Source organism: Eulemur rufifrons, chromosome 6 (genome assembly GCF_041146395.1).
Source record: "Eulemur rufifrons isolate Redbay chromosome 6, OSU_ERuf_1, whole genome shotgun sequence".
NCBI classification, from domain to species: domain Eukaryota; kingdom Metazoa; phylum Chordata; class Mammalia; order Primates; family Lemuridae; genus Eulemur; species Eulemur rufifrons.
In genome coordinates this window covers 11082157-11110121 of record NC_090988.1, presented here as the reverse complement: position 1 = coordinate 11110121, position 27965 = coordinate 11082157, and the positions used below count along the sequence as shown (strand labels likewise).

Sequence of the window (27965 nt, the reverse complement as noted above, 5' to 3'; positions counted from 1 at the left end):
AAGTATTAAAGAGTCTTTATATTTCAGACATGTATACTTATCTGTGAATGAAATGATAATGAGGGAATCATAAGGAATATAAATAAGTTTGGTAATGAGTTGAGAATTATTGATGAGTACAGTGAAGTTCATCATATACTACTTTATTTACTTGTGCATATGTTTAAGTTTTTCTAAAATAAAAAAGGTGTTTTTTTCTTTTAAAAAAGTATTAATAGAAAGCAATAAATGCTAGATGCCAAATGAATGTCACAGCCATGGCCAGTGGACCACTCCAAGCTCTCAGATCAGAGAGTGACTGTCAGCATGAAGTGTGAGAAGTGTGATACCTGCCACATACATGCACACCAAGAAACATTCAGTCTGGGTGATTTTGAAAGGGTCTCGGTCTCCTGGATAAGAGCTTCCCCCACCTTCTGCCTTGAGGTAGACAGTGACGAGGAGAATGGCCTGAACTTCACTTGGATCACCAGACACTGGTGGCATTGCTGGTTGAGCCAGGACTTCCTTTTATCTGACTATCCAGCTGAACCACAAAAGGAAAGTATGTCCTTAAATGGACTAAGGATTAAGGTAAAAATTACACTTCATGTAAGTGTTTTTGTAAAAACCAATTAAAACAAAACTGAGGTGGTTATTAATAGGTTTGTTTTAGAGATTGTTATTCAAATGTTAATAAAATAGTCGTTGTCTTGTTATTAAAAGGCTGTGTTGGTGTAATGTTTGCAGGCAGGATGTGTGGGCCCAGCAGGTGCACACATTGCTTAGTGTCACTAGCTCTTACTCATTAGAAAAGGTGGGAAGGAAGCCGGGGAAAGGGCAGCGGAGAGGTATGGAACGAGTACACGTTTGCAGCAATATAGGAACAAGGAGCAACCACATCAAGGACTCTGAACTTCACCAAGACCCAGAACAAAAGGGGTGGAAGTGGAGGAAGCAGACGCCTGGCACGTCACAGGAGCAAGGGGCAGGCGTGTGCTAGAACTCTGAGGAACAGCAGGGCTGCTGAGCAGGAGTGAGCCCCAATTGGTGTGGACCTGGAAGTCCTGGTGGGGTTCGATACGTCACCAAACATGAATGCAGGGCACAGAGCTTCGGGCATGAGACCCTGTGTGTGAGGAAGGAGATTAGGACTGCTGTCCTCAGGGCCCCTCTGGGCTGGGGTGGCATGAGCTCACAGTGACACTAAATGCAGTTCATGGCCCACAACATCTGCCCCTGCCTTAAATGTCCCTCTGCCCACTCCTGGTCCCCTTCACTTGTCTGAGCCCTATTCTTGCTTCAAATCACCCTCATCTAGGGAGCCTTCCTTGATCACCGAAATTCTCAAATCATTTCTCTCATACCTCAACTCCCATAGCATTTACTGTTTGCATCATTCATTTAGCATCTACCATTTATTACTTTATTTTATACACACACATACACACATACTTTTGTCATCAGACTATCAGATCCAAGAGAAAGGAGACTATGTGTGATTTGTTTCCCCGTAACCCATTACAATGAGCCCCGTACAAGTGCTAGGAGCAGGTTACAGGGGAAAGAAACACGAAATTCTAAGTCCAAGCTCCTGTGTTTTAGCACTAGTTCTGCATGCCATTAGATCTAATGCCAGACAAGTAACAAGCCACTTACCCTCTCTAGGCCTCAGTTTCCACCTCAGAAAAAGGGTTTAAAAATACCAGTGCCTCCTCACACAGTTCTCAAGAGCACCACATTAAATAATGGACGGGAAGCACTTTGTAAAAAGCACTCTTCGGAGGTAGCCTAGTACACACACAATAGTGTCGACCCTTTCCCCATCTTATCAAGTAAGTTATATCAAACCTTTACTCTATGTTGTGTCCCTAGCAGAACCCCACACACAGCAGAAGCTCAAGAAACATTTACTTTTCTTGATAACGATGCTAACAATGACAATGTTTCTGACGGCTATCGATGAAGATGACTTAATGGTCACCTAATGTCCAGCAAACCTGATTTTTACATTTGATTGCACCCCTTGAGCTGTGTGCTTTTTCCTCCTCTCCTTTATGACATGTGGGGTGAGGGTGGGAAGAGGCCTCCAGTCTGGCAGAGGCCCCTTTAAAAATGTACCCGGGCTCCTCCTCTGCCAACCAGGTTGCTAAAAATACGACGACAGCAAAAGCTGAAATATTTGCAGCGAAAACTGAATTTCCTGCTACCTCCACCCCCTCCACGCAAATGGGTAAAATCCTGACCTAAGAAGCCCCCAGATCAGCTCCACCAAAGGCACAGGCCTCCTACTTTTCAGCCCCCTTCTTATGATGGAGTCCCTCTGTGGGCTTGAGCTGGGATGTTATGTTCAGAAAGTGCCCACTCTGAGGAGGGGAAGCCACAAGTATTGGCAAATAGATTGTCACATGTCTTGGCTTTTCTCCCTGCTTACTAGGACCAACCCTCTCCAAATCCCCCTCCATCTGTCCCAAGACGGATCTGTATTGGACCACAGAAGCTTCCCACTAATCCATCTTTTAGCCTATGTTTTGCTAACCTTCTCCTCTTCTGCCTGCCTTGGCTTTTATTTTTCACCCTCTCCCTCCATGCTCCCTGCTGACACCAGCCCACGGCACCACCACCGACACGCCCCAGCCCTTCCCTGCTGGAGCTCCTCTCGTTTCCAGGCCTGCAGCCCTTCCCCGTCAGTAGCGGTGGGGGCTGGCGAAGGTACAGGAGACTCACGGAGGACAACTACAGGGTCCAAGCCCAGCTGGTTAGTAGGTAATACTCCAAAAGTTGACTGGTGGCACCCAGGCCCTAGGCCAGACAAGCTGCTATGGGAAATGTCACCTGGCATCATTCTGCCAAGGACCAGAGCCCTGCAGAGCCAGACCCAGGCATCCCATACTGCACCTGTCCCTTTTCCTAGCTCCTCTATTTGAGATTCACGGGCTCAGAGTCCCACCAGTCCACCTTGCAGACAAACTCCAGCCACCCAGAGGTGCAGAAGAGGGACCTCTCACCAGGGTTAGTGTGTGCCTTGGCCCCACGGTGGTTAAAGGGCCTCCTCTGAGCGTGTCTTTGGATGTCAGTGTATGATAACCTGCTCAGGGTGTGTGGCTCTGTGGACGTGTGGGCAGTGTGTGTCTGCGTCTTTGGGTCTATGTGTATGTGTCATTTACATGAGGCCATATGTGCTGCTGCTCCTGCCTCTGGTATTTGAGTTTGTGAATGTCTGTCTTCTCATTCCAGTCTCTGCCTTCCTCTCTGTCTTTTCCTCACCTCAGAGCCAGCCCATCCCCCAGGGTGAGCACTGTGGCCAGTTCTGCGTAGGCGCCTCAAGTGGGCCGTTGCTGAAATGGTTGTTTTGCAGATGGAATTGACAGTTGCCGTATCTGTTCTCCCATGGGCCTGCCAGTGTTCGGAGACACCCTCACCCCACACAAAGGTGTCTTTCAGGAAGAGACAAGGGCTGTGCTGCCTGTGTGGGAGTTTGGGGAGAGTGTAAAGATACCCCCCCCTTTCAGCTCTGACCAGCAGGAAGAAGGGCCCAGAGGCAGCGCAGCCTGCAGAGGGATGTTGCCTAGCAACTTGGGAGACTTAACTGCAAACTCACCAAATCCCGAATTCCTCAGCTCTAATTTGGGAAGAGAAAAGCACAGAGTCTAGGACTGGTACCACTATGTTCCCCCCCCCCCCCAGTTTCCTCCTTTTCTCTCCCCTTTGGATTCTAGAGTTGAAGTCCAGCAGGAATTGGCACAACCTAAGGCCCCAGATGTGCCCATCATATATGCAAGAGCCTGAGTTGCCAGGACATCCGGCCATTTGGTGGAGGTGGGGAGCTGGAGGATGTGCCAGAGACAGCTTGGGGAACAGATTTTTAGTTACAAGGGTGGGTGGGTCCCAAACATGCTGGGAGAGACACCCCTACACCCCAAGCCCTGGAATCCCAGCCGGCATCCAGCTCAGCTCAGGGCCTCAGGTGGCCCAGACTTCCCCATCCTGAGTGGACACTGGAATTTCCCTCCCACTCATTCTCCCTTTGGCCAGCAAAGCCTGTGGGCCAAACGTTCAGGTGGGAAGGAAGCATGAAACAGCCATGCCACGACTGGCCAGTGGCTGGGAATTCCTTGTATGCGCACTCAGGGTCCCATGTCCCAACCAGAACCACAAGGCATTTTCCTCTCCTTTGCTCTGAGAAGCAGCCATCCTTTCCTCCCTCCCTCCTCTGGGACCTTAGCTGAGAAAGATTCCTTCTAGTTTTCTCAGAGAAGGCCCACCCTACCCACATAACATGCCACACTGCCAGCTCCGTCACCCTGACAAGTCGGGGGAAGTTGATGACCACAAAAGTGGCAGGCTGTCCCTCCAAGATGCTCCTGCCATATCTCCCCTTCCCAGCCTCTCAGCAAGCACACATCCTTCCTCACCATAGACCCAAAGAGCCTATCACTTCTAATTCCCTATACTTGGGTTTAGGGTATTTTTCTTCTTCCCAGGAGCAAGGGTGAGGGTGGCCAGTTTTTGCCTTATTCTGAGGCAGAAGATCAAGATGTTAGGGAGAGTGTGGTGTGAGGAGCAGTGGCAGGGAGGGTGTTTCTTCCAAATCTGTACATATATTATAAACATACACAAAGTGGGTTTTGTTGGTTTGGTGCAGGGCATACAGATAGATAATAGATGATGGATCCATAGATAGATAATAGAGATGTAATGCAGACAGCTTGAGCAGGGTGATTGCCTCTGTGTGTGTGTGCATGCATGCCCATAACAGGGCGTCTGCGTTTACCTGTAACTGCACAGGGTGTGTGTACAAGGTCTATGCAGTTATTTTTTCAGGTTATGTCTGCAGTATCTGCATGTTGGAAGGACACGTTTTAGTGAGCCTGGCCGTGTCACAGATGGACATGTGGGGCTTGTGAGCTTTTGTGTTCATGTGTGCCCATCACCAGGTTGTGTACCAACAGCTTTCTCCGTTCTATAGCAGGAGTGATGATGGGACTTTTTTTTTTTTTTTTTTACCGCACATCTTAAGGAGCTGTTTTTTGCGGACTGAGGGGGAGGGAAGTTAGAGGGAGCCATATTTGGGACTCTAGCTAGCTTGTGAAAATATGGAGAGGTGGGTGAGGGGTGCGTGGTTTTCTATTCATGGGAGGGAGAGGGTGCTGTGCCCAGATGTGAGTGTGTTTGTGCCAGGGATGTCGGGGGCCTCCGTCTGCCTACTCCAGCGTACATCTGCCTGGCAGTCTGCCACGCAGCAAGCAAGGGGATTGAGTTGGGAGGATGGAGTGTGTAGGGGGAATGGATACAAGTGTGTAGGCGGAGGGGTTGGGGCAGGAGGCGAGAGAGGGCGTGGTCCTCCCTCCACTTCTCCCCGCCCACCCTGCCGAAGGCTTCTTCTGATTGGCTTCCCGGCAGCGGTGCTCAGGTTACATTCGAGAGCGGAGCCGAGCGCGGGAGACCGGACCCGAGAGGCGAGCTGCTGGTTCGGCACGGGTCGGCTGGCGGCCCACAGCCCCAGAGCCCCCACCCAGCATCACACTGACCCCACCCCCGCCCTCCGCCCCAGGCAAGGACCCCCAACACCAGCATGGACTGCTGCACCGTAAGTTAGAGGGCCTGGGGACGGGCACTCAGCCGGGGCTGGGGCAAGGGGCGCCCGAGAACCCCCCGGATGGCGAGTAAGGAATGGAAGTGGGTGCGGAAGACCTAGGAGCAAAAAGGGGTGCCTGCTGAGACGTGGGTGGTGGGTGGTGGAAGGCGCCCGCCTGAGTTGGAAGCCCTAGGAAAAATGCTCCCCAACTTGCGGGGGCGTCTGAGAGCCGATCAGCCAGGCAGTCTGGGTTGGACTGGGAGCTCGACAGGGCTCTGCAACAGGGATGCTGGAGGTTAGACGAGAAGAGGAACTTACCCCACACACACCCCAGTGAGATGCTGGAAACCGTCGCCTAGAGAAGCTGCGGCGACCCTTTTCACCTGGCTTTCGGCCCCCACCCCATTCCCCATCCCACTGTCGCCGCCTGGGTGGGCGGACCGGCTGATCCTCACGACCCTTCAGCAATCGCCTAAGCGCCCTGTACAGCGCAGGCCGGGATAATCGGTTCATATTGGTTAGCTTGGTAGTGATGATGAGCAGCAAAGAGCCTAGTGAATGTGGTTCTCCGGGGCAGAGGGGCGGGGGGGTGGCCCGGCCCCCACTGCCTTCTCGCCCTGGAGGGGGCTGGGGGAAGTGACCGCGAGAGAGCCCTGCTGGCGAGGGAAGGAAGTGTCTGCGGTTCCTCGCGCCCACACGGAAGCCTGGATACTCCTAGAGCCTAAAGTCAAAGTGGGTTGCTGTTAAGGTGACTCGGTAGGAAAGCGCTTGACACAGGACCTGCCTCCCGGCTCACTGGAAGAGTGCAGTGATCAGATGTATATAAAATTTATGTTTATTTATTTATTTTTAGTCCCTACATATGGAGAAAGACTACTCCAAAGTCTTTGTATTCTCGTTCAGTCAACTCAGCTAATGATACAAGAGGTTACTGACTTAGCCTGCTCTCCACCCTCCACCCCATGGCGTACAAATGAAAAAAGAAGTGGGGTTTGGAAGGAAAGGATAGCCCAGTTCTATAAGAGTCGAGACTTCCCTATGTCTGGGTACCAAGAGGCAGAGAAAACTTGGGGGCAAGTCGTGGTTGTTGTAATTTTAACTCTTGTTTGTGTCAGTAACAGTTGCCAGTTTGCGAATGTTTACCACGTACCTAGCACTTTGCATTTAATCATTGCAACAACCCTGTGAGGTGGTATTACTTCACAGATGTGCAGACTGAGGTTTAGAAAAATTAAATGAGACTGGGCGCAGTGGCTCATGCCTATAATCGTAGCACTCTGGGAGGCCAAGGCGGTAGGATCGCTCGAGGTCAGGAGTTTGAGACCAGCCTGAGCAAGAGCGAGACCCAGTCTCTGCTAAAAATAGGAAGAAATGATCTGGACAGCTAAACATATATATAGAAAAAAAATAGCTAGGCATGGTGGCACATGCCTGTAGTCCCAGCTACTCGGGAGGCTGAGGCAGAAGGATTGCTTAAGCCCAGGAGTTTGACGTTGCTGTGAGCTAGGCTGACGCCACGGCACTCTAGCCCCAGCAACAGAGCAAGACTCTGTTTCAACAAAAAAGGTTAAATGATTTTGTTTCCCAAGGAGGCAGGATTCAAGCATAGCCCTGTCTGATTCAAATAGCTGTACTTTAACCTCTCCTCTGAATCTGTCCTGTTTTTTCCTCATTGTAAAAGTAATATGCTCATCATAGAAAATGTAAAAACTAAAGAAAAGCATAAAAAAGAAACATATCTTGCAAATACAACCCCACCCCCACCCCCTGGAGAACACCCTGATAACATATCTCCTTCCAGTCTTTTCCCTTTGCTTATTATGCTTCAGGAAGCAATTTTTGTTGTGAAAGGGACTCCACTTTCCTGGGCACCACTGGGGAAGAGCCCCTCACCCCCAGAAGTGTTTTATAAAGTAGAGAAAATAAATGCATGGTGGGCTCTGGGGTATGAGTGGGAAAGGGGAGAGAAGTGAGGGGGCAGTATTGCTGGGGAAGGGGAAGCAGGAGGCATGGCCAGTGGAAAGAGGTGAGTAAACAAAGGATCCAAGAAGCCAGGGAAGGAAGGTAGCTTGTCTCCTCTGGAGTCTGGAGAACTAATCAGGGTAGGATGTGGAGTCCCTGCCTGCAGGCCCTGGTCTGCCCAGGACCATGCTCTTGAGTGCCCAGGAAGCCATACTGAGGGATTGGTAGACAGAGTTGATATCAGTGTCCCCTAAAAAGGGAAGGCTGGCCCTCAAAAGGTACAGAAGAAGCAGATACACAACTATTCCAGTGCACCCAGTGCACAGGAGCTTTCCCAATTCCTGCCCTGTCCTAGATCTGCAGAGACAAAGCGCGGAGCAGGAGAGACATTTTCAGACTGTGCAGGGGACAGGAAGAATAAGAAGGGGTGATGAGGTGGAGGATTGGGGAAGGGCAGGGCTGGGCTCAGTGCTGAAAGGTAGCTGGGCTTGTAAAGAGAACAGTGTACCTCTGGGGGGCTAGAGGCAAGTCCTTCTTCATCTTTCATTCTGGGGCTCTCCTTGCTGACCGCCTCACCTGGTGTTTGGGAAGAGCCTGGTCCTGCTTTTTTCCCTCTCTCCCCTTGGTAAGGAGGCTGAGACAGAAATGAGGAAGAAGAAAATAGCTGCTTTTTTATTTTTTATTTTTTTTGGAGACAGAGCTGTTGATTCAAATGTTACAGTTGCTGATTTACATAGCCACATATATATGACTTTTCCTGCATTCACTTAATAGGAAAAGGCAAGGAAACATATTTTTGATCCTACTCCTTTCTTTTGTTTAGTCTAGTTGGCTTGGTCCAGCTGAATTCATAGAAATAATTACCTGCCCTAAGGCAGTGGTTAACAGCAGAGGCTACTGAATCCGATCAAGTCACTGTCACTATTTGTCACCTAAGCGACCTTAGGTAGGTTACCAAACATCTCTGAGGCTCTATCCTGACTTCTAAAATGGGGATTAAATGAGGTAATATGTGCAAAGTGCTTAGCACAGGGCCTCCTGACACATAACAAGCAACAGGCAAGGATAATCCTTAAAGCTATTAAAATTTGGGAACTGAAAGAGATTTTATTCATTTAGGCCAAGTGCTAGTTGTGGCTGAAGAAAATGAGATGCTTGGAGGTGAAGTGACATGCCCAGCTGGGACTAGAGGCTGTGGCTCCTGTTTTGTCAACCAGTGCTCTTTCCACTTCCTCCACCACCAACTCCCCTGCCCCCGCCAGATGTCCCTCAGTTCACATGGAGCTCTCAGGCACACACCAGCAGTCTTGGCTTTGGAAGGCACCAGCCCAGCCATCATGACCAATGAGCCCCTTTCTGGATTCCTTTTACTCTCCTTCCAGTTTTGCCACTTAGCGGCTCTGTCCTGAGAATTCAGCTGGAGGGAGAGGGAGCCGATTCTGGAGAAGAGCGGCGTGTCAGGTGTGGCTTTGCCTGTTGTTCCAGGTTTCCATTCTGGATCCATCAGGGGTGGGTGGTGACAGCAGGTAGGGTCTCAGCATGGTTGGGGGAAGATACCCCTTCCCCAGAAGGGCTCCTCCTCCGCTCAACCTCCTGTGAGGCCACGAGGACAGGTGGGTCAGGAATGTTTTTTTATAGTTGTTGCCCCTTTTTGAGAAGAAGTCTCACTGTTCCCTCAAAATATGCCAAGAAAGACTTGAGCTCTGAGAATCAAAGAACCCAAAGGAGTTGTTTCTGATTTTATGTGAGGAATAAGATGTCAGAGAGAGCTCTAGACCTGCGAAAGACAAGAATGTGTTTGTCAGGCCCCTCCAAAACCACTCGCCTATTCCTAACTCCTTTTAAGAGTGTTTAAATCAATTGTGGGCTTCTTGAGCACAAATGGAAGAACTCTGAAGCCCAGTAAATGAGGACGGCCTGGGGAAACATGGTGAGGGGGAGCCATTTGTAAACCTAGGCTTGGGCATCTGGAATTTAAACCTGTGCTCCTGGGGCAGAACCTGGCCAGGACAGTGATTGCTGAAGCCTCACTCATTTCCTATCCACTTCTGTGAACTGGATGGGTGAGGGCGGGGAGGAAGAATGTGCAGAACTGAGTTACCATATGTGAGACCTTGGTCATCTCATGTTCTAGAAGAAAGACACAGTGAAAACCGTGGAAGGCCTCATGCAAAAACTGAGCACAAATTCCTAGAAGCCAGAGGGCCAGATCAAAGGAGAAATGCCCTTCCGACTTCATAGTAACCATCCCCATCCCAACCCTCACTAAGGCTGGAAGTAATATTAAGCAACAAAGCAGTCCAGGGCCTTGTCTCCCCAATCAATACCATCAGTTCCCTAACCCTTTTTAGGAAAGAGGGCAGGCTGTCAGAGAACCAGAAACCTACTTTGGGGCACAGGGGTGGGTCAGATTATTATTAGGTTGAACCATGTGAAATTATTATATGACCACTTTGGGCTTATAGGAACTACTATTTTGCATCAACTTATTATTATTTAAAACAATCATAATAGCTACCATTTATTGAGCAACTAGATTGTGCCAGAAACTTTATGCATATCATGCTGTTTGTTCTTCCCCACAACCCATAGAAGTGGATATTATTATCCTGACTTCTCAGATGAAGGAGCTGAGATAGGAACGGATTAGATTACTTGCCCAAGACCACGCAGTCATAGCAAGTGGTAGAGCCTTGGTTCATTTTCTGGGCTGCATTTGCTTATCCTACAAAGTAGGGGTTAAAAATATATTCTGGGAGGCCAAAAAAAAAAATATATATATATTCTGGACTCCAACATACAGAGGTTTGAATCTTAACTCCACTGATAACTATCTGTAAGACCCCAGGTAGGTTTTTAAACACTCCAATGATTAGTTTTATTAGGGGTAAACTAGGATAACAATAAAAAGGTACGTCATAGCTTTATTTTTGAGGACTAAATAAAATAATGCCTAGAAAACACTGTTATTACACCTGGAACAAGGTAAGTGATTAAATGGTAGCTGTCATCATAATTCCTTTCTTCGTCTTTTCTCTGTCACTTCTTCCACACTGTACTATCTCTTGTCTTCTGTGTTTGAGCTCATCCTGGGAAGCAATGGGAAACAACCTCTGGGCCTCCAGCCCTAGGTAGGGGGAGGCTGACTCACTGAGAACTCAGGGAGAGGGCTGTCTTGCTGAGTCTTCTACACCCTCTCCCCAGGGACTCCTGGACTGAGAAGGGGACTTTCTGAGCTGGAGGCACCCTCTGAGAGCAGGGGGACTAGGGCCACTTCCAGGAGAGCCTGCTGCTGTTGTCCTTGCTCCTCCAAACCCCCCCTCCAATCAGCTCTGCAGCTCCCCTAACTCGGCCGCCTGGCTTTCTTGTATTCCATACCACCGTGCTCTTCTCTTTCCTGAGTTGGTCACACGACTGTGTCCGCCTGGCCCTGAACCTTACTCTTCACCTGCCGCTCCCCCCACCCAACACACCAGCCCCAGAGTGCGGCCCTGACTTATCCCTTCCCCACACTCTGCTCCCCTCCCTGCACCTCCCACCCCCGCGTCGCCCTCCTCTGCATCCCCCAGGGCTCTGTTCCTGTCCCACCCCGCGGGATCTCGATCCAGTTACCCCATAAGAACCCCCCCTGCCCCGCCCCCAGGAGAGCGCCTGCTCCAAGCCAGACGACGACATTCTGGACATCCCGCTGGACGATCCTGGTGCCAACGCGGCCGCTGCCAAAATCCAGGCGAGTTTCCGGGGCCACATGGCGCGGAAGAAGATAAAGAGCGGAGAGCGCGGCCGGAAGGGCCCGGGCCCTGGGGGACCGGGCGGAGCTGGGGGCGCCCGGGGAGGCGCGGGCGGCGGCCCCAGCGGAGACTAGGCCAGGTGAGGCGAGCAGGGCGCGGCGGGCTGGAGGCTGTCCTTTCCCGGCCCTCCTCCGAAGGAACAGGGGCAGACCAGGGGGTGCGGGGGGCGACGGGTGGAGAGGGGTGTGTAGGGAGCTAAAGGTGGGGGAGCAGAAATCTGAGACGTGAGGTGGGTGGGCGGAAGGGGGCTGAGGGGGCTGCGGGTGCCGAGAGCTCACTGTTTCTGCCTTTTCACCCTCCCTGCCGCCCCGCCCTGGACCAAAGAAGAACTGAGCATTTTCGAAGGTAACGAATACGACCCGAAGCGGCAGGGTGGGAGCCGTGAGTGGGAGAAAAGGACCAAATCCCCAGCCCTTCCCTCTGCCCGCCCTCACCCCTCCCAGTCGGGGGAATGCACCCTGCGCTTGCGGGTTTTCTGATACATCGAGACGCCTGAGGCTGCGACGGGGACACACCTGGACCAACACAAATACGCAGTCACCCCCATTTGGCTGCACAAGCCTGGCCGAGGGGCATACGCACACCGCCGCGCACACACGTACCTGCCGCGGGGCTCATTTCAGCACAGTGACTCGGGCGGGGGGTTCTGGGTGACTGGGGCCCCCTGGCACTCCCTGCCCAGGTATCTTGGTTCAGAAAGGGAGAAGGGAGGAGGGAGGAAAAGTACCAGCAGAGGACAGGTTCTCAGACCTTCTCTCTCCTCAGTTCCCGAGGAGAGATGGATGCCGCGTCCCCTTCGCAGTGACGAGACTTCCCTGCCGTGTTTGTGATCCCCTCCTTCCCACCAACCTGCCAGCTTCAGGAGCCCCCCTGCGTCCCAGAGACTCCCTCTCCCAGGCAGGCTCCGTCGCGGAGTCCGTGCCCTTTTAGTTAGTCTCTAGTCCAGTATGGTTCCCATCTGCCCTTCCTCCCTGACCTACCCTAAACCCTGTGCTCCCAAATCTTCCTTCTTTTGCTTCTCGCCCACCTCTCCCCGCACCCAGCATGCAGCTCTGCCTCCGCAACCTCGGTGCGCTTCCCTGCGCGCACTGCGGAGGGCGCCCTAAGCGTCACCCGAGTACGCTCAAAAGAACAAGTCCTTTCGCTCTGTGCGCAGCTGAATGGGGCGCCCTGCGTCTCTGTGCCGTTCCCGCCTGGACTTTGGACCTGGGGCAAGGAGAGAGGGGAAGAGGGTTTTCATGGCGTCAGACGCCCCTTTCTCTGATCGGAAAGGAAGTCCTACCCCACGCCTGCCTGTGATGTCCCCTTCCCTCTCCCTAGCGCACTCTTGAGAGCAGCCTCTCCAGCTCTCTTGTTTATGCAAACGCCGAGCGCCTGGAAGGCTCGGTAGGAGGAGTCTTCCGCGGCCCCGCCCCTGCCCCTGCCCCTGCCGGTCCCGTACCCCGCAGGGCTCCTGGGGCTGTGGCCGGAAGGTTTTTAATCTCCGTGTGTGCATGTGACCGTGCTGGGTTGGAATGTGAACAATAAAGAGGAATGTCCAAGTGTGCAGAGGGTGCCGGCGGGGGGGGGGGGCGGGGGGAGGAGAGAGTTTGGGTGCACAAGGCCACCGCTGGGAGCTTGACAAGTCTCATTTGACCAAATCAAAGCGGGGGCGGGGCGGGCGGGCGGGGGTGGGGGGGGGGGAGGGCAGAGGTGGAGAGGTACCTAGGTTGAAACCTACTCCTTTGACCCTGCCAAACTTCCTGCCTAAGGCGTCGTCTCCCAGACTTCAAGCTCATTCCTTCCTTCCCTTACTGGTAATACTCTTTGAGCCGCCTAGAGGAATTCTCCATACTAGCAGGAAGGAGAAGGAGTCAATATGGTACCCAAAGACTTTAATTATTGACATCCCCCTTCACCGCCCTCAGGTTCAGGAGCATTCAGACAACCATAGGGAGCTTGGACTTCGTGGTCGTCACAGTGCTGGCAGACGGAGGCCTCTCCAGGAGCCCAATGCTAGAATCAGCCCTCACAGAAGTTTGCTCAGAAATCCCGGGGGCAGTGGCATCCTCCCTGATGGATATAGGGAAATTCTTAGTGAACGTTAGAAGCAACCTTCAGAGGGCGGCCATCCTCTAACCTGGGGACTTTTAAATTTGACTGTGCATGGGAATCATCTGTGGAACTTTAGTTAAAATGAAGATTCCAAGCCTCATCAGCCCCCACCCCCAAACACACACACACACACACACACCTCTAGGAGGGATAGGAAATGGTCTGAATCTGAATGTTGAGCAAGTTCTGGACCCGGACTAGCAGCTACAGTGGATAGCAGAGGCAGTTACCCCCCTCCTTTCCTGATTGCCTCACACAGAACTAAACTCAGCTGAATGCTCAGGACAAAACAGTCACCTCTCACCACGACTTCCAGGTGGTTAGTATATATGAAAATGCCTTAAAAGCAGAAAAGTAAACTTTTTTTAAGTATGAAGAGGGGCAGGGCAGTCCTGCAAACTGAGCTGTCCCTGCACCAGCTTAGGAACCAACCCCTTCACCCTGTACACCTTGCTCACACATGCAAATACTTAGGTTATACTGCTGTCACCACCAAATCCCAGGCCTGAGCAGCACTCCCTACTCCTAAATGCATTTTATGGTGTCAGAGTTTGAGGGCTGCAGGCACCCACTCAACCCAAGCCCTTTCCTCCCTCTCTGCACCACCTTTCAGCCCTCCTGCTCACCGAAGATCACTACCCCCATAGGTCTCTTTGGACTTCTTCTTCTTCCTGTCTTTCTGGAACCTGATCAGGCAGAAGGCAGCAACTGACAGCAACAGCACACCGAGGAGCACCCCAATCAGAGCCCCAGCGACTCGGCCTTTGGAGGGTTCTAAGGAGACACAGGATCCTCAGAGTTGCAGACCTTCCTTGGCCCATCCTCAGACAGCTTCATGCAGCCTCCCCAACCGAAGCCTGCCAGTCTGGCATCTGCCCAGCATACCCTACCAGTCACAGAGAGGGTCAGCTCACAGGATGCACTGCCCATCTGGTTGGCAGCCACACAGCGGTAGGTGCCCGAAGAGGTCAGGGAGAGATTCGTGAGAATGAGCTGGCCAGACACCTCATCTAGAGGATGAAGAGGAAGTGTTCCACCACTCATTCAACTCACAGTGAGCACCTACTATGAGGAAAGCACATTTCACTTCATCCTTACAACAATTCTGTCAGAAAGGGACTAACTTCATTTTATTGGTGGGGAAACTGGTTCAGAGAAAGGAAGTAATTTGTCTGAGGTGACCAGAGAGGAATTCCAAAGCCACTGCAACTTTTGTGTTCTTTCTACCCTACACAGCTGCCTTCTGAGGGGACTGCATATACATAGAAGGCTTAGAAACCATTAATGGAATTGGGGTGGGGTGCTTACTGGCTGATGTCAGGTTTCTGGTTGGGGATAAAGGTTTGATTGCTAGAAACTACATCCTATGGGGGGCTCTAAGCTGACCCAAATGCTTTTCTCAGTTGCTTGCCTTTGCTTGAGAAGACAGAGTACACACCAGGAGGTTGAGGGTGAGGGTGTGTGTCTGGATTGATAAAGGAGTTTGCTAAGACTGGGAGGAGACAGGGCAGCTGGAGCCAGCAAGAGAAAGCTGAGAAGCTAAGGCTCTTAGTATGTGGTTCCCCCAAAGAAATTGGCTGAAAAATTCAAGCCAGTCCAGGCTACTCTGTCTCAGTTTCCTCTTTTGGAAGTGATTCATGACCCTTAAGAAATCTAAAAGGAGTCTCCCCAAAGCAGACAAGTGGAAATTATCAGAATGCTCCCTGCCCTCCACTCTCTTCCAGGATATCAGGGTATATTTAGCTTAAGAAATGCACCTAGGATCACCCAGCCACAGACTGTGCAGGAAGGCAGACAGGAGGGAACAATACAAAAAGCCAAGGAAGAGTCAGGGAAAGGTCCAGTGGTGTGCCTCATACTCCTAGTCATGGAACTAGTAACATGGGTGTATAGGGCTTAGAGACCAGATCTGCCCAGACCCCGAGTCCCCTCTTCCCGATGCCCTGGGCCCTTACCTTGAACCATGCTGCCAGGAGAAGGTGTAGGAGAGGATCCAAGGTGCACCCAGTTGTACACTGGCTTGGGAGCTCCCTCAGAGGAGTGGCATCTCAGTGCAGCAGAGCCACCCACAGAGGTTTGCCCACTCTGGCTGCATAAGGGGTTACTGGGAGGAACTGCAAAAGCCACAGAAAGTACCTCAGCAATCTTCCAACCCCACCCCCATTAAGCACTAGACTTCCTGCTTCAATACCCCTACCAAATAGTGTCCACACACCACTGCATCCTGAGGAAGGGATTTCCACTATTGGAAATTCTGATTGTTAGAAAATTCTTCCTCATGGTGAGCCAAAATCTTTGTTAATGTAATATCCACCCACTGCGTCCAGGTCCTGCCCTCTGGACCTGAAAGGAGAAATGAAAATTTCTCCTCCATGTGACGTTACATGTTTGAATACAGCAGACATACACCACATCCTAGGTCTTGTCTTTTCCATCGAAACATCCCCAGCCCCTTTAATAGTTTCTTCTAGTTGCTCATCTCTGAGCGGCTCTAGTTTGGGGTAAGATGGAAGCTCTGAACACAAAGTTGGTGCTCAGTGACAGGGACCCTTGTTCCTTTAATGGCCACTCCCCTTTTCTGCCATTGACCTTGGGAATAGAATCTAGCTACCCATGGGAGTTTCCTTCACCGTGGAGCTGGTGGGGGCATGACTCAGATCCCCACGTATGGGAAAGGCTTTCTCTCACACCCTTTGTTACTAGGTCCTGAGGGAGGAGATTCTTTCTGTGGAAGGTGGAGTCAGAGTATGACCATCTAGATTAGAAGACTTGGGAAGGGGATATCTTCCCCTGGGGTCCCCAGTGCAGTTGTGTGCTCAGGCTGAAAATGAGGGCATGGGGAGATTTAGCAGGGCCAGTGCAAACTTTCAGGTATGTGGGTGGCTGATGGATCCCCAGCCTGCCTTACCCAGCACAGTAAAGTTGATTAACCCCAACCCATTGGTGTAGAAATCTGGTGGGTTATTAACATTGCAGAGGTAGGTTCCAGTATCTGAGGGGTGGACATCAGTCAGTTTCAGGGAGGCCACCCCTCCTGTGGGTGGGTTGTGAAGCAGGCTGGCCCGCTTTGCCTTAGAACCAGTTGGATACAGATGGCCATTGGTGAAGTACAGGATCTGGAGGGAGGTAGAAAACACACATATGTGCCTTTTTCTGCTTGGCATCAACTCTACAATCCTTCCTCATAAAAGTGGGAATAAGAGGCTCCTCACTTACATCAGCCAGGGAGGCTGATAGTCTGTAGCTAGAACCACAAAGGTCTGTCTGTCCCCAAACACCAGCCCCTTCCAGGTGCTAGATGAACTAGATTCATTGCTTTCAGTTAAGCATGGCTCTCTCTACTGGGGGTAGGGGCGATTCATGCAAATAGTCCTAGAAGAGGCAGCATATTATCCTAATATTAACTACAACGCCCTAGTGTCGATGAGTTTATTAACTGAAACTAGGACTGCACTAACATTGGCGAGCTGGATATAGGAGCTATGGGAGAGGAAGGGATGATATAGGATCAAGCAGACTGAAGCCCTGAGAAGACCTAGGAAAAGCCCACTTACCTTTTCATGAAAGCATAGTGATGCCCAGACGCACCCTCCCGACCCCACCTGAGCTCCTGCCTCTCCCTGCCAACCCCACTCCACTCCGCGCAGTTGCTCTCAGCTCACGGGATGGGATGCAGAGATGGGCTCCCCGGGCTGCACAAAGCTCCACTCCAGGGCGAAGTTGTCTCCCACCGACGTGCTGTAGCTGCAGGCCAGCTCGGCAGTCTTGCCCACCGGCGTGCTCAGCGGCTCAGAGGGTACTTTCACCTCCACAGCTAGCCCTGGGGCTGGAGACCCAAATCCCGGAGATCTGAAGGCTCCGGCCCACACCTCAGCGATTACACTGGAAGCGGGGTGGGGGGTGGGGATGGGGCTCCCTCCCCAGAGCGCAACCCCTCCCCTCAACCCAGTCCCTCCCGTCCGGAAACCTGAAGTTTCGGTAGGGAGGGAGAGGCGCACAGCCTGGCCGGGTTTTTGTGGGTATAAGGGCAGAGACTGGGCCAGGTATGAGGGTGTGTTCAGCAGAGAAAGGAAAACAATGGTCCTGCGGTGGTTAAACCCTCTGCCACGGAGAGGATGAACAAGCCTGCCGGCTTGCCTACCTCTCCCCTCCGCCCTCCGGGCCTCCACGACGGCTCTCCCCGACTCCCCCCACCCCCCAGCTGACGCCCCAGCCCCTGCGCCGGCCGGGACTGAGCAGGCCGGAGGAGGAGCTGGGCAAGCCAGGCCTCGGCCCCCCAGCTCTCCCCGTGGTCCCCGCCCTCCTCACCACTCAGGCGCAGGAATCCCAGCAGGGCTCCGTAGAGAAAAGGCCCGGGGAGCTTGGCCATGGCCGGTCAGGCCCCGGTGTCTGGAAGGGAAGGGAGCGCCCCAAGGGCAGCTGCCTCAGTGCCGGGCAGGAGCGAGACTGACTATCTCAGAGCAAACAAGGGGAGAGGCCGGCACCTCAGGTAAAAAACACGCTCCTCCCTCCTCAAGGCCCAATTCTGGAATCACTTCAGCCCTGCTCCCTTCTTCTTTCCTCTTCCCACCAGCCTCTGAAGCTGTCAGGCCCTGGGAAAAGGGCTGGCCTTGGGGTGGGCACCCCGAGGGGAAGGGCTCAGAATGGGACCTCTGAAGGGAAAGTGCGACTTTGGGGGAAGAGGGAGGCATTCTGATCCCCCCAGAGCTGGCAAATGACAGCCCCACCCCAGAGCCTGACACAGTGCGCATGGGCCCTGGCCACAGACCATTTCTGGCCCCTTTAGAGGTTCTTGTTCCTTCCAAACCCCTCTTCTCACCACGTGCTGAGGTTGGAGTCTCCATGGAAACTACAACAGCCTCCCCATTCGCAGAGCCACTCCATTTTATGGGCAGAGAAACTGACACCTAGAGGAGAGCCCAGCCTTGGCAGGAAAGTGCATGGCAGAGTTCAGACATGGACCTGCACCACATCCTATGCCCAGCTCTCCCTCAGCAACAAGGAGGACCACTTCTGGATGGGCAAGCACGTGTGTTTGTCAAGGATTCAGTAGTTTGGGAGAGGGAAGCACAAGTCATCTTCCTCTCCCTGTCCCAGAAGAGGAAGCAGGAGACCCAATCCTGGAGCACAGAAAGAAAGTGCATCAATCCCATCCCATTGCTGATCAGAGCAGGTTAGGGTCTCCTCCTCTCCACAGGACAACGAATGACTCTTCTAGAGCTATAGAAGGGCTCTAGAAAATTCTAGAAGAGCTATCTGGAGCTGGTAAGCTCTGAGGCTATGTGGAGAAGCACTCCTGGGTACACAGCCTGGGTAGGGATCTACTTTGCATCATCCTGAAGCTCAATTTCTGGAATTCTGACTTTGAAAAAGCGATTTGATTCTTGTGCCATACAAACACAATGTATCTTTATTGAAATTGGCAAAATAAAAACAAAAAACATACATTTCAAGTTAGTTTAAAAGATATCTTCCCCATCCCCTGCCCCAACAAAACCCAACCAAGCCAGCAGGACAGGTTATATCAATGCAGGGAGCGGGAGTAGAAACAAAGCACGGTGTTAGATAGGGGTGGGGTACAGATCAAGGAGGCTTGGGGGACTCAGTGATTAGCAGTCTCTGCCAGGGCCCTTGGTGGGCAGCCAATCTCAGCAGCATTCAGCTGGCTTCACAGGGAGAAGTAGGGATGGGTAGAGGCTCCTCCCAATGCCAGGTCCATTTCCTCTTCTCCTTCTACCTCCTGGACATTTGTGTCTTACTGAGACTCAGTTTTCTTGTAGTAAAGAGAGGTGGGGACAGAGGACTAAAGGTCTGGAGCATGGCAACCCTCCCAAGACTTAGGCCTCTGTGCTAGGGGTGACCCCTATGGGAACGAGAGACACCAGATGGTTCAGCCAATGAGTGGCTGGGCCATCACACCAGAGACCCAGCCTGACTCTGGGCAGGCACCATCACGGGCACAGCACCCATGCGGCTCAGGGCAGAGGAAGAAACCCCACCAGGGCTGGGGGATGTTGGCTTAGAGTGGGCCCCATCTGTTCTGGGCAGTTTTGATGAGGGCGGGGCCTGGCTGGAGACACTGGGTGTGGGGGTCAGTGCACCAGGCCTGGAAGGGGGAGGCCGGAGGGCTCGTGCTGAGGTGACAGAGGAAAGGGTCCCATTCTTGGAGATTGTGTCTGAGCCCTTGGGCCAGGGCAGGGTCCGAGGAGCAATGGCATCCTCCCTAGTAATCAAAGAAGTAATAAGAGGTCAGAAGTGGGAGGAGTAAGGAGGGGAGAGTTCACATGCTTTGTTCTATTCCCCTTCTCCCCCCATACTTCAACCTTCCTCCCCTTCTTCCTTAAAATCTGCCCATGGGGGTGTTTCAGCTACTGCTCACCTTTCCATTAGATGAGAGCTGCCTGAAATCCCAGGCTTTGTGAGGGGAGCAGGGAGAGCCCCAAACACAGCAGAGACCAGGGATACTTACTTGATATCGTTGGCTGGCTCCTCCAGGCTCTTGCCCCAGCGGTGGTACAAGAGGACCAGCCCAGCCAGCAGACCCAATCCAATCAGGATGCCCACAACAGCTCCAGCTACCACCGCAGCCCTAGGCCCTAGAAAATGCTTGGTGTTAGAGGGGTACACCCAGCTGTTCCCTACCCCTCTCCAATCCCACTATCCTCACTGCCACCATACACATTCTGTCTTTTTCCACGTTAAGAAGAGGGGATGGCTGTCAAGCAGAAAATGGCCAGTCACCGACCAGACATTTGTCCAAATATTTGACCACAGCAAGCTCCCTGTCCTGTTATAAGGAGAGGCCTCAGCAGACAGGCTTCCTCCCCTCTTGCGACCCCACCTCACCACCACTGACCGTTCTCCTTAACCACACTTACCCCTCACTGACCTGTGCTCACTTCCAGGGTCACATTGCACCGGGCACTGCCCACCATATTGTGGGCCTTGCAGATATAGACTCCAGACATGGAAGTGGAAAGATTGGTGAGCCGTAAAGACCCACGGGTGGCATCTGTGGACACAATGTAGCCATCAGTCCAGGGGATCTCTTTCCCATTAGAAACAAAAACAAAAAACCTTTCCCCTCCTCTCTTTCCTTTAGAATGTCCCCTCTGACTCTCTGGGAGTCACAGATTGTCTATTCCCTGATGGAGGGGAAGGTGCGACAGCCCGTGTGCTGGGCCCAGCTCAGTACCCCTCTCCCTTTCCACTCCCAAGTGTCCCCAACTGATATCTGAAAAAGGAGGCTAAAGGGGAAGTGACATACAGAAAAACCAAAGTACTCTTTTTGCTTCTTATATTCATCACACTGAAAGGCAGTAAGAGAGAGAAAGAACATTAGGCTAGGAACTAGAAAACCTAGGTTCCAGAATAGGCTCTGTGACTTTAAGCAAGTTATTTCACATGCCTGTGTCTCCATTTCTTCATCTGTATAATGGGGACAAAATAATTTACCTGACGGTGTTGAAAGGTTATATGGACTAATCACTATAACAGTTAACATTTATTGTCTACCTACTCCACATCAAAGACTGCCCTAAGTTCTTTACCTGTACTAACTTACCAAACTTTCACAATGAACCTATGAGGAAATAAGTACGATTTAGAAAAAGAAAATCGCTTATTTGTAAGTGAAGCTAGAAGAAATGAAAAGTAGAAAAAAAGCAAAATGAAAATCCATATTCCTACCACCTAGATTCAACAGTTGCTAACATTTTGCCATATTTATTTGATTTCTCTCTCTTACTGAGACATTTTAAAGTAAATACTTAAGCGTAAATCTCCAAAAAATAAGTATGTTGTCTCACATGACCACAATACCATTGCCACATCTAAGAAATTAATGATAATTATCTAAAATCATCTAATACTCCATATTAAAAATGTTTCAGTTGTCCCTAAAGATTTTGTTTAACTGGCGTGTTCAAACCACATTGGTGTGCTCAGACAGGTGTGTGTAAAAATCCCTATTTCACAAATGCAGGGATGGAGGCACAGGATCACAAAGCCAGGGAACGGAAGAGCTGGAATTTCAACGGATACACTAGCTCCAGAGCGTCCTTACTCACAGCATACAGCACGGGAATGCACCCAGCACCACGCCTGCCCCTGGTGGGCCATCTTTCTCCATCCTCCTCCTCCTCCTCCCAGTACTTTCCAGCATTGCTTCACCTTTTCACCCCAGTTTCTGTGGTACCTCATATCTTTCCCCTTCCCAGCCACAGTCCAGCTGTTTCCAGAACTGCTCTCACCTGAAACTGGTGCAAAGAAAACCTGAGCGGATGGGGGCGGCCGCTCCCACTGGTATTGGGCAGCAGGCTTACTCCTTGGAGACTGGCAGCTCAGGGTCACGTTGGCCCCCACACGGGGCACACCCAGGAGATGGCAAGATGGAGGAGCTGGAGGAACTGGGCAAGGGGAGACAGATGAAAACCCACACCTAAGGGACCCACAGATCCTTGTCCTCCCCAGTCCCCCATACTCTGTGTCACTCCGTTTGCCCCTCCCCCAACCCTTGCACTCAGCCATTTGGGAGAGACACCTGCCACAACTCCCAGTGGGGTTGGGGGTGGGGAGGGACCCAGAAGTGTGTGCTTCTCACTCACCCAGCACATTGAGTTCTAAAGTTTTGATGCTGGAGCCCCTATCCCTGTTCTGGCTGTCCAGCAAATTCACAGAACAGCTGTAGGAGCCGGTGTCTGTCTCCTGAAGGACCCGCAGGTGCAGGGACACGTTCCAGGAGGGCTTGGAGTAGACCAAGGATGCTCTTGGATTTTTTGACGTTGTGTTCCCATTGAAGCGGGACAACAGCTGGTGTGGGCATAACACCTCCCCGTTATTATTACATGTGTGCACTGTGCCCACAGGCTCTGCCAGTCACCCTCCCCCAAATTGACATTCTTCAAATACCTCTCATCTACACCCATCCTTCTAACCTGTGCCAGCTCCCCATCCACCCCTGTCTCCCTAGCCACCCTCTCCCTGCCCGTGGGTCCTCTTCACCAGAACAGTTCAGTTCTAAATCCCCTCTGCATTATTTCTTCTTCTCTCACTTGGGGTGTTTAGAAAGGTGGTGTGATGGGTGAAGGAGGGATAATGTAAATAGGCAGTATGGGTGAAACAAACTTAGACTGCAGGGGTAGATCCAGGTTTTGTAGGGCCTGAAACTTATACAATGTTGGGGGGGGGAAGCATCTTCAGGAAAAAGAAGATAAAAATATCTTTTTAAAAAAATCAAATGACTTGCTTGAACACATTTTCCAGGACCTTGGAAGGAGCCCATGCAAGTGAGGGGCTCTGAAAATTGTTCCCTTTGCTTCTTTGTAAATCCTCCCCTGAGTAGGTATGGTGAGGAGGACAGGTGGGAGATTGTGGGAGGTGGCTGCCCCCTTGCCTCTCAAGGTGGTATAAAGGGGCAGGGGGCAGATGACAATCATTTGGGAAGAAAAATGGCCTGTGACTTGGCAGTGTCCAAAGCAGAGAATGCGAAAACAGAAACATGCTCAACTTTTAAGAGTTGTGTTACTTGCCCTAAGCCTGTACCCTTTCCTTAACTCCCACCCCTCCCTCCACCCCATATAACTAAGCAAAATGCCTTTCAGCTTTTACAGTGTTTTGTGTGCTGGATTTCTAGGGAAAGTTGGGCGAAAGAAAATTCTTTTGGGGAAGCCTCCAATATCAGAACAAAAACTGAGGACACTTGCTTATCCCTGAAACTCCTTCCTGGGCCCCCATTCCCTGGCCACCCCTCCTGCCGTCCCTAAGCCTACCGCTGGGCGAAATTTGCCACAGGCCGAGATGCTTTCCTCTCTCACCTGGACCTGTTCCTTCCCTTCGTGTTTGAAGAGCCAGATCAGGAACACCTTCAGCCCCTGGACCGAAGACACCTCCCCTTGCAGGGTGTACCACACCGGGAGCACCGCTTCTGCTCCCTCTACCGCCTGCAACCTGGCGAGGCTGGCCGGCACGTGCAGCTCCAGCTGGGCCCGTGAGGGGGGCGCTGGAGACAAGAGCGAGGAGGCGTGAGCGCGGACGGCTGGCTCGCGGCTCGGCTCTGTTCGCTGACCCTGTCCGACGCGGCTGGAGGAGAGGGTCGCGAAAAAGTCCCGCGAACGGGAGAGAACCTCGTGGTGTCCCGCCGCCGGAGGCCTTGAGCAGTGCCCTGGGCCCGCTGACCCAGTGTCCTGCTTTCAATTTCATTAGAGTTTATTCTCTCCACCCCCAGCCCCTGGGTTTGTAGCGAAGATAGGCCACATTTATATACATTTATTCATATCCAGAGGTGCAGATTTCTGAGCACCAAGAAGAGGGGGCTGATTTCCAGCTAGGAGAGAAAGATATCAGGAGGAAGAACAGATCTACTTTTCTACGCCCCTCGTAGCCCACTTGCTCCCCCAATTTCTCCGGGCGAGAGCCAAGGAAGAGTAGCGACGCTGGTCCGGACAACCAGGGTTGCTCGCTTCGGAGTTCTCAACCCGACAGGCGGAGGGGGTTGGGAAGCTGCCTAGTTACCGATTAACCCCTTGGCTCCCCAAAGACAGGGGAGAGCAGAACGGCCCAGCGCCCAAGCCCGGTGGTCCTTGGCCTCCCGCTTAGTCCCAATGCGACGGTCTTCCCTGGGAAAGCGGACCCATAAAGCACCCCAGAACTCTTTTGAGGTCCGGGCGATCTGGGCGGATCTGGGAATTAAAGGCAGGGCGAACCACGATCTCCGGACAAGCACAAAGCTCCCCCTGCGCGTGTCCGGCGTGCAGGAGGTGGGCTGGAGTGCTGGTTTCAAGGAGGGGCCTATCTTTTGCACCGTGGCGTCCAGGAAGGCTCACGTTTTGCCTTTCGGAGAGGCAAAGGAGCGGCTGAGTGCTAAGCCCTTTGGAGAATAACGTGGGGCTTGTGCCCGGCCAGGCCTGAGGACGCCGACCGCCTTACTCCTGGGTCCTGGTCTTTTCGGGCCTCGGCATTCTGCACTCGAGTACACAAGACGCCACCTCCGCGTGACGAGCAGGCGGCCAACCCTCGGGCAGAGGCCGCGGACAGGCCCAGCTCTCGGCCTTCGCCTTCGCAGCACCAGGCTTGCAGGCCTCTGAGGGTCCGGAGCCGATCCGGCCAGGATGCGCGCCGCCCCCACCGCTTCCCCGCGGTGTGTCTTTACAGAACCCCCACCCCTGTTCCTTGGCCTTCGCAGCACCCCCTTCCCATTTCCTGGCCGGTTCCCGCAGGCTGGGCAGGAAACTTGTACCCGGTGATAAGGCAGAACACAATGAAGGGGGGGCTGCTAGACCGGAGGCTCTGCGGAGGAAAACAACTCCGGCCTCAAGGAGCTCAACGCCCCCGGGGACCCGGTCTGTGGGCCATTGGGCCGAGGCAGGGCAGGCCGGGAGCCTGCGGACGATGCGAGCTGTCTCCTACCCTTTCTGCAGCGCACACCGAGCGCCCAGAAACGGTTCCTGCCCGGAAACTGCCTGCGTCCCGGGAGGGGCGCGAGTTTCCTTCGCATAGACTGTCCCAGTGATCTCCCCCATTTATAACTGCACGTTGCAAAAGGTGGCGGGGGCGGGGGGGGGGTTACAATAGATACTAATGGACACACTAGGGTCTGGGCAAATGCTCCCTGTCCTAGCCCTCAGTCAGAAACTAGGAGCAGAAAAGGGCCCTCTGTCCTGGGTGCTTGCTGGTGCGGAAGCCCCCCAGCTGGTCGGCCCTTTTCGCTCCCAGGGTCCACGATGCCTCTGGGAGAGAAAGGATTTTGGGTCTAAGTGAAGGTCACAGGGGCAGCCCAAGAAGGGACTTCCAGCTCACGGCACTCAACCAGAGTGAGGGAGCAGGCAAGGGCCTAAAGAGAGCGAAATGGGCCCGCTCCCCAGGGCTACTATTTTTAGTCTCCCTCTTTCTCTGAGAAACTCCCCCCGCGGGCTTCTCACGCCCCAGGGGCAGCAGTGCTGAGCCGCGAGGAGCGCGCAGAGCAGGAGGCCTCGCGGAGAGCCCAGTGGAGCGGAGCCGGTGCCTGCCCGATGCGCCGCGGTCCTGAGCGCCATTTAACCCTCAAGTGGCCGGCAGAAGCTGGGACCCCCCTGGCGCCCGGTAGAGCCTTTGAGTCCGGGCGCCTTCGGTGTGGCAAACTGAGGCTCCGAACTGGGATAGAAAAAGGGGGAGCTGCAGATGAGCTGCAGGTGATGTCCAGGATGCCCGGGAAGAAAACTTGGATTTTCCTCCCTTGCTTCAGAGACTCCCCTCCCACAGAAGGAAAAGAGGAGCTGAGGTTGAAGTTGGGAGAGCCAGGCTGAGAAGTTGAGGGATCCTGGGTCAGGTCCACCGAGCCTAAAGAAGCAGGAAGCCATCTGGTGTGGCTGGTGGAGTGGAGGGTGCTGCTCTTGAGACCCACTTTGTCTGGGGACTCTAATACTTCATGCCCGAACACCCTTGGGATACAGACCAGGCTACAGGGGCACGGGCAGGACCTAGCATCTCCATCTCAGCCCCCGTCATTGTAACTGAGTTTCACTCCACATCCTTTCAGGCCTTACTTGCTTGGCATCCTCCAACCTGAGGGAAATGAGCTAAAGTGGATGTCCCAAACCCACCCATGCACCCCCATTCCAGATCCTTGAAGGAGGATGGCAAGAAAACCTGGGAAGCAGCAAGAGAAACAGCTTATATGGGCTTAGTTCCTGCTGGGTCCTTTTCTCCCCAGATGGAACACTGAGCACCCCCAGCTCCAGCCGAAGGTAGGGCCCCTGGTGGCCTTCAGCACTCCCAACTCGGTTCCCTTCTTCTCTGACCCTTTGCCACCCTCCTCCCTATTTCCCTGGTCCCTTTGGCTCTGAGAACCAATGGGGTAGTGGACCTGGGGGGGGGGGTGGTGTCACAGTTATCCTCGGGGCATTTGAACCCCTCCCCCATTTCCTGTGTCCCAAATGACCTCACGGTCACTCTTTTGGGACACCTCCCTTGATTTCCAGGGCAGGAAGCAGGAAGAGGGGGCAAGAGGGAGGATCTGGACTGGGGAACTGACACGAAGTGCCTTTGTCAAACCTGAAGACCAGGGGATTCCCTTGGGGATTCATCAGCTTGTGGGGGGGTTGGGGGGACGAGGGGGGGGGGCTGGGGTTAAGTCCTTAAGCTCTTTAGCCAGTGTCTCATCTAGCGGCTCAGCTCATCTGGCCCTGCTGAGTTGGGGGTGGGGAGTGGAAGGTGAGGAATGGCTCTGGTACTCACCCCAGAGGTATCCAGGTCTTTCAGGCGATGCCCTTACCCGCCTCCCACGCACGCCACTATTCACACACACACACTCACTGCTCCCAAACTGGGAGCTGTCCCCGCCAAAGCGGGGAGAAAAGTCAGCACTGGCCAGTGATGCCCTGGAGTGGGGTTGCGGGGTAAGGGAGGAGGGCAAGAGTCTGAGGCAGGAGTCTTGTGGGACCCAATTCCTCCTCAGTGCCCAAAGTCCTCCCTCAGGGCCTGATTCATCCCATCCCACATCCCAAGCCCCCTCCTGGTCCCGCGTTTTACTCACCTAGGGTACTCAGCCCCAGAAACAAAAGCCGCAGCAAGTTGGTTGCCGGGGGCCTGGGCAGGGAAGTCATGGCCCTCCCTGGCCCCGACGGAGTCTGGGGTACCAACTCAGGGACACACCAGACCGACAGGTGCCAAAGCTGCGAGACGGGCCGTAGCGGGCGCGGGAGTCAAGCTACTAACACCAAGGGCGGCTCCAGCCCGAGTCTGTGCTCGCGTGTGCCGGTGGTGGGGTGGGGACCGACGGCGACAGGGGGGCGGGGCATTCGAGCGGGCGGAGAGGTCGCCGTCCTCCCGGGCTGGGTGAGCGGGTGGCCCGCCGCGGGGGGGCGCTCCTAGCGTTCCGACGGCCGGATCCCGCGTCCCCTACCAGGTCAGAACTCAGGGTGGGGCCGGGTAACTCTTGCTGTCCCCAAGAGCCAGCCCGGGGGTCAAGGAGGAAAGAGGAGAGTCCTGAACTATCATTCTGCGCCGTACCCTCCCCTTCCGCCGGGGTTGGATAGGAAGGATGACCAGGAAAGTAGGGAAGTTAGGGGACTCTCCGAAGTCTAGGAGCCACCCGCACCCCCGACAGCCTAAACGCCTTGGGGCTCTGGCTCCAATAACCGGCTCCAACTTGGAGGTACCGCGTTTTCGACCTAACCTGGGAGGCCTCCCTGGAAGAGGAAGAGAAAGCAGCATTTTCCCCAGGTTCCCGGGACCCTGCAGTGTGTGGGGCACAGTGGCAGAAAGAGGCCAGAGCGTCGCCCGTGCGGGCCCCATTCTGCTGCCCAGAATCAACTGCTTTCCCAGAGCCAGGGCCGGGCTCGGCCACCCGAGCTGGGCAGGAAGGGTCACCGCCACGCCCGCCGCCGCCCACCTCGCACGCGCGCCTGCTGCCCTTTGGCCGCTTTGGGAGGTCCTGGGCGGCACCGGGACGCGCCAGCGCCCGCCGGTCGACGCAGGGACCGTCTTCACCTGTGGGCGGGGAAGAGAAGGCCTCTCTGAAACCCACCCTAGACGATTACCCTGGTCTTGTGCCTCATACCCCAAGCAGGGAAGACTGGCGCAAG

The 27965-nt window shown here is 53.4% G+C and overlaps 3 protein-coding genes across 4 annotated transcripts; 1 reads left to right on the top strand and 2 right to left on the bottom strand.

Annotated features, from left to right (window-relative positions):
- Positions 1-5422: 5422 nt before the first annotated feature.
- NRGN (neurogranin) lies at positions 5423-12858 on the top strand. Of its 2 annotated transcripts, none has more exons than XM_069468742.1 (4): positions 5423-5569; positions 11163-11389; positions 11638-11655; positions 12076-12858. In XM_069468742.1, the coding sequence occupies exons 1-2, from the start codon at positions 5555-5557 to the stop codon at positions 11382-11384; spliced, it is 237 nt and encodes a 78-aa protein (XP_069324843.1). In that variant the 5' UTR covers positions 5423-5554; the 3' UTR covers positions 11385-11389; positions 11638-11655; positions 12076-12858. The 2 variants fall into 2 exon arrangements, with proteins under 2 accessions (XP_069324843.1, XP_069324842.1); XM_069468741.1 differs by having other exon boundaries at positions 11635-11655.
- A 311-nt stretch (positions 12859-13169) lies between these two features.
- On the bottom strand, positions 13170-17773 carry VSIG2 (V-set and immunoglobulin domain containing 2). Its single transcript, XM_069468740.1, has 7 exons — positions 17713-17773; positions 17067-17224; positions 16313-16520; positions 15360-15518; positions 14295-14414; positions 14031-14178; positions 13170-13362 (listed from the first exon to the last, which is right to left on the bottom strand). Exons 1-7 carry the CDS (start codon positions 17771-17773, stop codon positions 13230-13232), a joined length of 987 nt encoding a protein of 328 aa, XP_069324841.1. The 3' UTR covers positions 13170-13229.
- Positions 17774-18799: 1026 nt separating this feature from the next.
- Positions 18800-27123, bottom strand: ESAM (endothelial cell adhesion molecule). Its single transcript, XM_069468738.1, has 7 exons — positions 26915-27123; positions 23220-23404; positions 22011-22215; positions 21657-21812; positions 20294-20416; positions 19874-20000; positions 18800-19627 (listed from the first exon to the last, which is right to left on the bottom strand). The coding sequence occupies exons 1-7, from the start codon at positions 26982-26984 to the stop codon at positions 19318-19320; spliced, it is 1176 nt and encodes a 391-aa protein (XP_069324839.1). The 5' UTR covers positions 26985-27123; the 3' UTR covers positions 18800-19317.
- Positions 27124-27965: the final 842 nt, after the last annotated feature.

Excerpts from the sequence above, each read along its gene's own strand:
- VSIG2 (XM_069468740.1), bottom strand. The coding sequence starts at position 17,773 with ATGGCCAAGCTCCCCGGGCCTTTTCTCTACGGAGCCCTGCTGGGATTC. Across the intron at positions 14,179-14,294 it reads GCTGACCCTCTCTGTGACTG|AACCCTCCAAAGGCCGAGTC; the intron begins GTAGGGTATGCT and ends GTGTCTCCTTAG. Across the intron at positions 13,363-14,030 it reads TATGGGGGTAGTGATCTTCG|GGAGGATGCCACTGCCCCCG; the intron begins GTGAGCAGGAGG and ends TATATCCATCAG.
- ESAM (XM_069468738.1), bottom strand. The coding sequence starts at position 26,984 with ATGACTTCCCTGCCCAGGCCCCCGGCAACCAACTTGCTGCGGCTTTTG. Across the intron at positions 22,216-23,219 it reads AAGGGAAGGAACAGGTCCAG|CTGTTGTCCCGCTTCAATGG; the intron begins GTGAGAGAGGAA and ends TGCCCACACCAG. Across the intron at positions 19,628-19,873 it reads GAGCCAGCCAACGATATCAA|GGAGGATGCCATTGCTCCTC; the intron begins GTAAGTATCCCT and ends TTTGATTACTAG.